This window comes from Entelurus aequoreus, linkage group LG09 (genome assembly GCF_033978785.1).
Source record: "Entelurus aequoreus isolate RoL-2023_Sb linkage group LG09, RoL_Eaeq_v1.1, whole genome shotgun sequence".
Taxonomy (NCBI): Eukaryota; Metazoa; Chordata; class Actinopteri; order Syngnathiformes; family Syngnathidae; genus Entelurus; species Entelurus aequoreus.
Window position 1 is genome coordinate 30,708,024 of NC_084739.1, and position 12,238 is coordinate 30,720,261.

The 12,238-nt window shown below is 38.6% G+C and overlaps 1 protein-coding gene across 4 annotated transcripts in view; it reads right to left on the reverse strand.

Moving 5' to 3' along the window:
- The window catches only part of LOC133657331 (signal-induced proliferation-associated 1-like protein 2), a 114,258-nt gene that overhangs the window by 35,469 nt on the left and 66,551 nt on the right, over positions 1–12,238 (reverse strand). For all 4 annotated transcript variants that reach the window (XM_062058531.1, XM_062058529.1, XM_062058530.1 and 1 more), the window contains exons 10-13: positions 7,857–8,003; positions 5,464–5,567; positions 5,285–5,373; positions 2,054–2,427 (exon numbers count right to left, since the gene is read on the reverse strand). In XM_062058531.1, the coding sequence (XP_061914515.1) occupies positions 2,054–2,427; positions 5,285–5,373; positions 5,464–5,567; positions 7,857–8,003 (714 nt within the window). The remainder of the gene's footprint in view (positions 1–2,053; positions 2,428–5,284; positions 5,374–5,463; positions 5,568–7,856; positions 8,004–12,238) is intronic.

Sequence of the window (12,238 nt, forward strand, 5' to 3'; positions counted from 1 at the left end):
TGTACATATGATATCTCACTATATTGATTGGGCAGTTAGGTCAGCTGTGGTAGCTTTGTCACGCTTTAGAATTGGATAAAATAGTGAATGTGTTTTTATGTGGATAAAGATTGTTTTATTACTCCATTTGTGTGGATGTCTTTTTTTTGCACAGGAGTGGAAAAAATTTGCATTTTTGAAAGTATCCGTGTTCGTGTGGATATGGACTTTCACCAGTATGGAAAGTCTCTCAGAAAAATCTCACCATGGAACAGCAATGATGCAAAAATGATGCTGATAGTAACGCTCCACAAGGTGCCATGATGTCATAGCAATCAATTACATAATAAATATTATAACATTTTGTAATGCTAGGTCATAGTTATGTTCATATTTTAAATATTTATGTGCAGTAACAAAACTTGACATATGAAAATGGTACCTCTGAGTTAATTTTAACAAATTGACTTACCTTTCATTGTCAAATGGTTTATTAGATCTCTATTGCTATGCTGTATAACTACACCTTGACTGAGTTTTCTCCCAAATGTGAGTTGGAGCGCATGAGAGAATTCAGAGATGTGTCTAGTGGTTAGCATGTTGGCCTCACAGTCAGTAAATCAACAGAAACTCCCCCTCAGCATTTCTGTATGTTGTTTGCTTGTTCTCCTCGTGCATACCTGCCCCGGCTACTCAAGCTTCCTGCCGCTGTCCAAAAACTTGCATCTTCGGCTAATTGGTGACTCAAAATTGTCCAAAAGTGGGAATGTGAGTGTGAATGGTTGTTTATATATTGACCTGAAAAATTTGACTATGAACTACCACTCAATTTTAGCAAGCAAGTGCCGAATAAAATATTCACTCACAATTTGGTAAAACAAGAAGTCTAAAGTTTTTGCAACAGCTGCGATCAGGCACCCTGCAATTATATTTAATAATTATCATGGGGTATCAGTTCTGTTTACAGGCATCCATGATCAGGGCTCTCCAGTCTTCTCTGTTGTCCGTTATATGTATGAGTTCTATATTATTGATCTCTGTTGTCCGTTACATGTATGAGTTCTATATTATTGATATTTCCGATAACATTTCTTAGGCTGTTGATATATGTTGTTCATTGTTGACCTGGAGCTTTCTTTCTTACTAGTTTTCCTGTTAACATCAGTTTTTCTAAGCAGTATTTTCTAATGATATGTCCGAGGAATTTCAGCTGCCTATTTTGAATCATTGCAATGAGCGATCATCTTGTTTTTGCACACGCCAATACCTCTTAGTTACTTTTCTTTTTAAGCCATGATATGTGGATTATTTTTCTGAAGAACCACATTTAAGTTGCCTCTAATTTTCCCAGTTTTTGATTATTTAACGTCTGGCATTCCCAGCCGTAAAGTAGGACAGACCATACATACGTTTTGAGGACTGAGTTTGGGGTCAATTGAGATGTTTCTATTTCTAAATATAAGACTCATTTTGTTGAAGCTGTCTTTTGACGTGGCAATCTGTTTGTTTATCTCTTTTTCACACCTACCATCAGATGTTACTGTGACGCCGATGTATTCCAATTGATCCACTTGTTTTATTTTCTTGTTGTTGCATGTGATGTTACATGCAGGTGGATGTGGTTTCTTGGAAACTGTCATGCATTCGGTTTTGTTGCTTCACTGTGGGCACTACTGTGTTCAGGATGTTTTGTAGTTTTTCTTCAGAGTCTGCCACTAGCACAGTGTCATCTGCATATCTGAGGTTGTTAACATGAATTCCTCCAACTTTTATACCATCTTGATGATTGATGTTGCATAAGATCATTTCACTGTAGATCAGGAGATAGTACACAACCTTGTCGAACACCCCTTTCAATGGCTTTGAATTTATTTCCATTATGTTGAGGCTATCATTTTGTCCCTTTTGTAGTTCTCATGGTCAAGAAAAGTATTGAGATGCTTAGGACTCGCTTGTTGTGCATTGCTTTGTAATGTTTGGTTACCATATACACAGAAACACATGGTGCAAGAAAACAAGGGAAGCCAGCACTAAAAATAATCATCTTAAATACGGTTCACGGCATGTGTGATACCTTGAGTGTGAAGAGGTCTCGCTCAAGTCTCCAATGCTGCCATCTGTCACGTTGCTGGCCATTAATGCTGAGGCGTAACCCTGCAACAGGTATGGTTTTCCGTGATCCTCTTCTGATGGCATGTCCTCGTGGTGCTCTGATACCCAGGCATGACCCTGCTCCCCCATCCTGCTCTGCATCAACACCCGAGTCCCCGGGACCATGCAAGGATTGGTGTCGATGCCACTGTCCGTGGAGGCCCCTTTGATGTAAGTGAGACCTAACATCTCTGGGTCCATCAAGTCTCCTGAGCCAAAGTGCTTATCATCACTGTTGCTGGAGGCATTGCTTGACAGAGTGTTGCTACTCGAGTGGCTTGAGTTCTTATCGCCCATCTAGTACAACGAGAGAAACAGAGAGGTATATCAGACAAGGTCAAACAGCCACTGCAAAAAAATCATACAGGTGTTAACTGGTACCAAATAGGAGGTTACATTTGTCACCGACCTACCGGTACTTTAAGGAACTTTGCTCACAGTAAGAAGTCATAGTTTGGTACAGTATGTCTATGGATGTTCCCATTCAGCAGGGTCATTGTATTCCCAGGGCATTCAATCCATCGCAACTGGACTGTTCAGTTTGTCTTAAAAATAAATTTTGCCTCTCATCTGAGCAGGCTTTATTGGTTCATGCTCATAGACTTAAATTGGTCAGATCTAGTCTAGATGCTGTTGCCAAAGCTCAAACTACTTACCCTCAAACAGGAGGAGTGCATGCTTGTTGAAGTGAAAAAACAACTGTTTAGACGCCAGAGGGGTTGCTCGTTTGCATCTAAGCAGTCGTTTTTTTCACCACAATAGGGTGAAAACATCCTTGCCTGTGCACACCCTCCCTGCATAAGCATCTACACTAGATCTGACCAATCTAAGTCTATGAACATGAACTGATTACGCCTGCTCGGATGAGAGGAGAAACATTTTCTAAGACAAACCGAACAGTCCAGTTGTGATCGATTGAATGCCCTAAGAATCACAGTTTGTAGTAATGTTGTCAACACCACCTCTCAACTCAGACCCACGCAGTCACCCCACTTATTTATTTGTACAACAAGTCAAATGTCAATCAATCAATTAATCACAAGGGTCTCAAAGTGCTTTACAAACTCACAACAACATCCCCTGATCTAAACCAACATTTGGTCAAGGAAAAACTCAAAAGACCCCAGCTAAGGAAAAAGAGGAAACCTTGAGACGGGACCGCAGATGTAGCGACAACCCTTCCACGGTGATTGGCTCATACTTGCCAACCCTCCCGAATTTTTCGGGAGACTCCCGAAATTCAGCGCCTCTCCCAAAAACCTCCCGGGACAAATATTCTTCCGAAAATCTCCCGATTTACAGCCGCAGCTGGAGTCCACGCCCCCTCCAGCTCCATGCGGACCTTAGTGACGTGTCGACAGCCTGTTCTCACGTCCGCTTTCCCACGATATAAACAGCATGCCTGCCCAATCACGTTATAACATCTACGGCTTTTAGAGAGTGCACAACTGCGCACACAACAAGGAGACGAAGCAGAAGAACGAGGAAGATACAGCCATGGAGACGCCGGCGACGAGTAAGATGAAGAAATACGCTTGTCAGTTCCAAAACGAATGGAAACAATAATTTCAGTTTATCCAGGACAGTTCGAAGGGGAAGGGATATGCTGCCTGTAAATTTTGTAGATCAGACTTCTCCATTGAACACGGTGGCCGAACGGATATACTCAGTCATGAAGGGTCAGAGAAGCACAAAGCAGCGGCAACGCAGCACCGGTCCCAGCCCAGTATTATGGGCCACCTCGCTAAATGGAGTCCCGAGGGTGTAATTTATGCCGAGACAAAGATGGCTATGCTGATAGCTGGAAGCAACATCCCGTTCTCATTTGCGGATGTCTACAACAAATCCGTGAAGGATATGTTTCTGGATTCAGAGATCGCTCGCCAGTACGCAAATGGCAGAACAAAGGCTATTCAAATAGTGAAAGGTAAGTGTTGTTGTTTTTTTTAGTAAGTAAGCAGCAAGCACAATACAGTTAGTAGAACAACTGTGTTTTCACTACTGTGTATTTGATCAAGTCTTTCAAGTACAATAATGAGTAGATGAGTGTTATGTGTGTGTATATGTGTAAATAAATGAACACTGAAATTCAAGTATTTATTTTATTTATATATATATATATATATACATATAGCTAGAATTCACTAAAAGTCAAGTATTTCTTATATATATATATATATATATATATATATATATATATATATATATATAACTCAAGTATTTCTTATATATATATATATATATATATATATATATATATATATATATATATATATATATATATATATATATATGAAATACTTGAGTTGGTGAATTATAGCTGTAAATATACTCCTCCCCTCTTAACCACGCCCCAACCACGCCCCGCCCCCCCACCTCCCAAAATCGGAGGTCTCAAGGTTGGCAAGTATGAATTGGCTGCAATGGATATCAAGTGGGTATAATTATTGAAATGTTAAATTAATAGATAATGTGGGAGACCAGTCTATCAGGAAGCAAAGAGATCGAAAATATAAATGTAACTGTTCATGTGAGCATTTTAAACCAAAATCGTCACCCATCATATTTTCTTCAATATGCTTGTTAAGGCAATTGTAAAGTAATGGGGTCGAATTAGAATCACATCACATTTTATCAAAAAGAGCTACCGGTACACTTATTTTGAATCATGAGCCCTGCGTATTAGGTGCACAATGCACAGTGTGAAGAAAATGGTTTAAATGTTCATCTTTTGCCCCTGGGTTGATATGACACCAAATGAACGCCTTGGATGCCGTTAATGCATCTGCTATTGGGGTCAAAGTAAAACGCAAAGAAGGAACAAGGGATTTAGTTTGAGGAAAATACATTGCAGATAGAAAGGCTTAGGTATTGAATGTATTCAAGCTTCTGGAGAAATGTGTCTGAGCAAAGAGTGAGACATTAAAAAAAAAGTGACAAGACGGCACACCCGCGAACGAGCTGATGAGGAGAAAGTGATGAATGTAAAGCTTGAGGGGACAACATGAGAGTGGCCAGCAAAATAGAGCCATTGCAAAGCCCCTAATCAAGGACATGCTCACATTCACTTTGAGTCTGATAAGAGGTGAAAGGATGCATTGTCCAAAAATCTTGTCCACTAATATCAAATCAAAAGAAACATTTGAACTTTTACCCTAGAGAGCCTGTTGGGTGAGTCTTTGCTTCCTTCTCGCTGCTTCAATGGGTTCAGAATCCTAGTGCATGGGATGTGCCACTTGGCCTCTGCAGATCATCAAGGAGGACACAGGCGTATATAAAAATGAAATCTGTAGACATTACATCCTGCTTAATCGGGTCGGATGAAGGACTCACCGGCCGACCTGGTCCTCTCCAGTGTGGGCTCTCTCTCCCTGTGGATGTCTCCATCACCCCCTTGGATGTCTTCTGCATGCTCATGGAGGATTGGAGAGGGACATCTGTAGAGAAATTATGAGCAAGGACACGTTGAGAAGTGTATTCCACAAGGAGAAAAGATAGATTTTTCCGCAGATCTAAGGCAATTAGCGTGTAATCACTATGGCTAAAATACTCGAGAAGCACACAAAAGACTATTTGGACGACTTAGCATTCCAGAAACTAGCTTGCTTTTGAGAAAAAGAGGATATAATTTTTCCAACTTGCTTCTAATGGAAGTTGCTAGAGATAATAAGGCTTCTATCTTCTAGGTGGAGGTCTCAGTGCCTAAACTTTCAAAGCGACTGTAGTTGAAGATCTATGGTCTATTCCGGGGTTCGGCAACCCACAACTCTAGAGCCGCTTGTGGCTCTCTAGCACCACCTTAGTGGCTCCAAGGGGCTTTTTTAAATGTATGAAAATGAAAAAAGTTGGGGGGGAAATATATTTTTTATTTTAATATGATTTCTGTAGGAGGACAAACATGACACAAACCTCCCTAATTGTTAGAAATCCCGCTGTTTATATTAAACATGCTTCACTGATGAGAGTATTTGGCGAGCGCAGTTTTGTCCTACTAGATTTGGCGGTCCTTGAACTCACCGTAGTTTGTTTACATGTACAACTTTCTCCAACATTGCCACAGAAAGACGTGTGTAATGACACTCCTACTTTGTCTTATTTTGTCCACCAAACTTTTTATGCTGTGCGTGAATGCACAAGGGTTAGCTTTGCTGATGTTATTGACATGTGTGGAGAGCTATTCAGGCATACTTGGTCACTGCATGACTGCAAGCTAATCGATGCTAACATGCTTTTTAGGCTAGCTATATGTACATATTGCATCATTATACCTAATTTAATTTCCTTTACTTATGTCCTCTGGGCATTGTACTTTCCATCTTTTCCATCATTTGTAACTGAGCTACTGTGTGGAACAATTTCCCTTGTGGATCATTAAAGTTTGTCTAAGTCTAAGTCTAAGTCTAAGTCTATTTAATTTATATTTGCATGTCTCATGACACATTATATGTATGTAATATTGGCTGCATTTCTGATAGTTGTTTGTGTGCCATTATAGACCACAGCAAACGTCACCCAGCTTGCATAGATTGTAATAAATCCAGACAGCCTGCAGTTTCCTTTAACTTGTACACACACATCTATATCTTTGGCCATTCAATGCCAGTAACTTTCAGACGTTATCTCACCCTCTGAAAAGCCTACGTTTCTACTAATGTTTTCCAATGTTGTAAAAATGTGTAGAATAAATATTACATTTTAACATTTCTGTCAACGAAGATTTGCGTCAGCCTGCGACACATAGTCATTTTGATAGTAGTACATCATGTGTTGCCTTCATTATAAGACTTATTTAAGGCTTTTAATTTTTGCGGCTCCAGACGGATTCATTTTGGTCCAATATGGTTCTTTTAAAATTTTGGGTTGCCGACCCCTGGTCTAGTCAATAGGTCTTGTTCTTTTCTGCATGATGTCGGCTCTGACAGACCGCAGCGATACGGATCCTTGCAAAGTTTAAGGCACGTTTGAGAGTGCTGACAGGAAGACACCAGAGCAAACCTTATTGTCATGGTCTGTAACCTTTGATAGACAGATATTGGTCTCTGGTGCATTCTGCTCTATCGCCAGTCTCAGGGTGAAAGCTGTTAGGGCCAAGTATTCTATACTACACAATTTCCAGCAAACAATGATAAGTGATGACAATAAACCTCAAAGTCTTCTCCAAATTGTACATTTTGGAAATATTTATTTCATTTAAATCATTTTCAAACCAGACTTGGCCCTGTCTCGCTTTGTTGGCCAAACTCCAGCTACAGTCAGTAATTCTGTAGAATGGTTTGTTGTTACATTGTGAGTGTGTTCTGAGAACCGAGGGAGAAAAGGGTATTACAAAAAAATACATTTGGCCAAAAGGCTTTTAAACCTAATTGATGATTTCTCTTTCATAGAAAGGATTTTTTTTTTTAATAGTAGTAATACATATAAGTGATCAAACTGAATCGGGCCTACTTTGGCCTGTTCGTCACAACACAATATCAATGCGCAAAACAATTGCTATCTGCACTTTTCAGTGTATGATCAGTGTGTTTGATCAGCACGTTCCATTTTCCCCAGTATTTCCGCAGTGGTCAACGAAGCAACAATTAATGAACACAATCAGGGAAATGTCAAGGAAATATTGAATGGATTGAGAGTCAAACATAACCCATGTCCTTGTCCTTAATTACTAATGTAGACTGAATGTACAGTGTCTGCCTTCATAATCCTTTTAAGAATAAAATACCACACACCCATCATATCCAGGCTGTTGGGACCAGGAGCTGCTGCCACAGGGTCCTGGATCACTGGAGGAGGATTGATTACTAGGTGAGCTTCTGTAATGTTGTTCTCCCTTGTTACAGGAAGTAACCTGGGGATTCTCCATGTCCTGCATCATCCTGCAGACAGAGAGGTTAATCAAATATAGTAGACATTGTCATAACATGAGTTTGAATGTGAAAAAAATGAAGTCTAAATCAAAGTTGGTAGGAGAGTTGGGTGAAAAATTAAAGGGGAATTGCACTTTTTTTGGAATTTGGAAATTTGGAAAAAGAGCTTTTTGTGTCGTCCTCGCCAATTCCAGGTCCTAAATTGGCTGTCAAAGTGTCCCAACTTGTTAGATTACCTTCCCAGACGTCTCATGTCCAGGTGAGATTCATGATTTATGATCAAGAGGAGAGTATATTTACAGCTACAATTCACCAACTCAAGTATTTCATATATATATATATATATATATATATATATATATATATATATATATATATATATATATATATATATATATATATATATATAAATACTTGACTTTCAGTGAATTCTAGCTATATATATATATATATATATATATATATATATATATATATATATATATCTATATATATAAATATATATATATATATATATAGATATATATATATATATATATAGATATATCTATATATATATAGATATATCTATATATATATATATATATATATATATATATATATATATATATATATATACATATATACATATATATATATATATATATATATATATATATATATATATATATATATATATATATATATATATATATATATATATATATTTATTTTATTATATATATAAATAAAAGAAATACTTGAATTTTAGTGTTCATTTATTTACACATATACACATATACACACACACAACACTCATCTACTCATTGTTGTACTTGAAAATACAATGCTTTGTAGCCAGAAGCACAGCCTTTGAAGGAGCATAGCTCTGGGCAGCATCTGTGAAATTTATTTTGCAGGAAAGGAGTGAGTTAAGGGTTGAATTGTCTATCCTCTTTCTATTCTCTGTCACAATTTTTCTAACCATGCTGAACACCCTCTCTGATGATGCATTGCTGTGTGGCACGCACAAAAGTGCTTTCATCAAATGCTGAATCCGGGTACATATTCTTCACGGATTTGTTGTAAACATCCGCAAATGAGAATGGGATGTTGCTTGCAGCTATCAGCATAGTCATCTTTGTCTCGGCATATATTACACCTTTGGGTCTCCATTTTGCAAGGTGGCCCATAATACTGGACTGTGAACAGTGCTGCGCTGCAGCCGCCTTGTGCTTCGCTCTCCGTTCATGAAAGCCGTAGATGTTATTGGGCAGGCAAGCTGTTTATAGCGGACGGGAGAACGGCTGTCCTCAGGTCCGCATTGAGCTGGAGGGGGCGTGGCCTCCAGCTCCGGCTGAATACCGGGAGTTTGTCAGGAGAAAATCTCTGCCGTGAGGTTGTCGGGAGAGGTGCTGAATACCGGGATTCTCCCGCTAAAAACGGGAGGGTTGGCAAGTATGACTTACAGGGAGCCGGGAAGCAAGAAAGCAGCAGACCACTCGATGTTGTAAACATAGGGAGACACGGAGTGATTACGTCGCCGCTATAAATAGTTTGTCTGTGTTAGCGCTAATACTAACAATATCATTAATACTTGGTTAATATTAAAGTCACGAAATGTAAATTGAGTATTGTTGGCGCTTTTTGAATCGTTATTTATCAGATCTTATGGGTGGAATTTTGGAGCTCCCATTGGCTCTGCTGTTAGCTGACTTTTATTCACTTTTATTCAACTTTTTATTTTTGTTCATTTAATATTTAGAATATGTCGTCGCGTCTTTCAAAATTATTGTGAACGATGGGCAAAATTCCAAAAAAGTGCAGTTCCCCTTTAAAGGAACTATTCAATCAGACAACACCTCTGTGGCTAATTGTTCAAGTAACACTCTTTGCAATGCATCTTAGTTTAGATCAATAATATAATGTAGTTTACATTTATTTATTATAAGTTTGCCCTTGCTTAAGTACTTAAAATACATGTGTCTATAGCATACTTGCCAACCTTGAGACCTACGAATTCGGGAGATGGGGGGGAGATGGGGGTGGGCCGGGGTGGGTAGCGCTAGATGTATATATTTTCAAGTATTTCTTATACATATATATATATATATATATATATATATATATATATATATATATATATATATATATATATATATATATATATATAAATATATATATATATATATATATATATATATATATATATATATATATATATATATATATATATATATATATATATATATATATATATATATATATATATATATAAATAATCCGTTCATTAATGAGTATATCCGTTCGGCCACCGCGTTCAATGGAGAAGTCTGATCTACAAAATTTGGAGGCAGCATACTCCTTCCCCTTCGAGCTGTCCTGGATGATCTGAAATTATTTTTTCCAATCATTTTGGAACTTGCAAGCGTACTTCTTCTTCTTACTCGTCGTCGCCATGCCTCTTTTTCGTTCTTCTGCTTCGTTTCTGTTATGTTTTTGGACATTACTACTTGCCGTAGTTTTGAAGCAATGCATGATGGGAATCCGGATGTTGTGTGTCAGTGTATTAACGTGCCGGCTGGAATAAACACACCCTGAGAAATAGCTCCGTGCCTGCCTACTTTATGGGTTATAGATAAACCTATGGATAACGGAGACATACAGGTATATAATAGTCTCCTTTTCAGGTGAGAGAGGACGCTAAAGTCAGTGCCTTTAAGGCACGCCCCCCAATATTGTTGTCCGGGTGGAAATCAGGAGAAATTCGGGAGAATGGTTGCCCCGGGAGATTTTCGGGAGGGGCACTGAAATTCTGGAGTCTCCTGGTAAAATCGGGAGGGTTGGCAAGTATGGTCTATAGATGTTTTAATTAATCTTGGTCATTGTATGCTCAGGGCAGTCAATCGGTCACAACTGGGCTGTTCAGTCAAAGACGTTTTGCCTCTCATCCGAGCAGGCTTCATCAGTTCATGCTTATGAACTTAGTTCGGACTGGATCTGACCAATGCTGAGAATTAAAAGATATGTCTTAGAAAAAAAAAAATTGGCATTCTAATTGACCTGTAATTCCAAATTGCCTATCGTCGTGAATGTGAGTACCGGTATGTTTACTTGTCTGTACAATATGTGCAATTGTGTGGTGACTAGTTCAAGGTGCACCCACCTCTCGCCCAAAGTCGGCTGGATAAGCTCCAGCTCACCCTAATTGAGAAAAGCGGTATAGAAATGCACAACAAAAGGCGCAGTGGTCTGCACAGAAGGTGCAATATATCATAACCTGGATTTTGGATATACAGTATATTGATGTAATGTAAAAAAAAATATCTGCTGCATGTCAACATGAAATAAACATTTAAGAAGAGCTATTTTTTTGTTTTTAATTTGCCGAGTTACACCTTTTTATCGATCGTTTTCTATTGTGATTTAATTCCTATATTTATTTTGCGATATTTCTCCTCCGTCACTACTCCCCCTGGACTTCCTCATATAGAGTAAAACACACTCTTTGTTTCTGCAGTAATTGGATGAGATGACCTGAGTTGTGTCAGTGTCCCCATCACCTCCTCTCCAGCGATGCGCAGAGAGCGTGGAGTAGGAGGCATACATTCAGAGGAAGAAAGAATTGAAAAATGGAGTGCTCCCACTGACAGGAACTCTGATTAGGCAGAGGAGGCGGTCGTTGTCCCAGTACAGTGAGAGCAGGCAAAACCACAGGGGGTCATTGTGACACTGTGGAAAGGTTATCATGACTGTAGGGGTTTCAAGAGGATGAACAAATCAGTGCTTTACATGGCTGGATGGAGATGTCCTAAAGAGACCGTCTAAAAACAGAGCGGGACTCTATCATCAAAGAGGGATGAAAGAGAAGCACTAAATTCATTGGGCTAAAAGGCTTCATTTATATTTATGCAAATATAAAAACACAAGCCTTACATACTTTTTTTTCCATGAATCTAAAAAGGTTGAAAGTTCAAAGATACACCTCAAAGGATTACATCTTTGGGGTTATGATGTTTAACTAAAAGCAAGTAGACCACGTTGGTTTATTTCCTTTAAATCCCTCGACTATGCTTTGAGCTTATGCTTGCTTTTATTGTTTTGATGATGCTATCCCAAAACAGGCTAAACCGTCATCATTTTTCAGAATAAAGTTTAAGTAAAAAAAAGTGAGATTTCTTGTTTGACCCATGTTACAGTTTAAAACAACATTTTCATTGATCAGCATATTCCACAACACGACCTCGTGAGACCTTAGTTCAGTC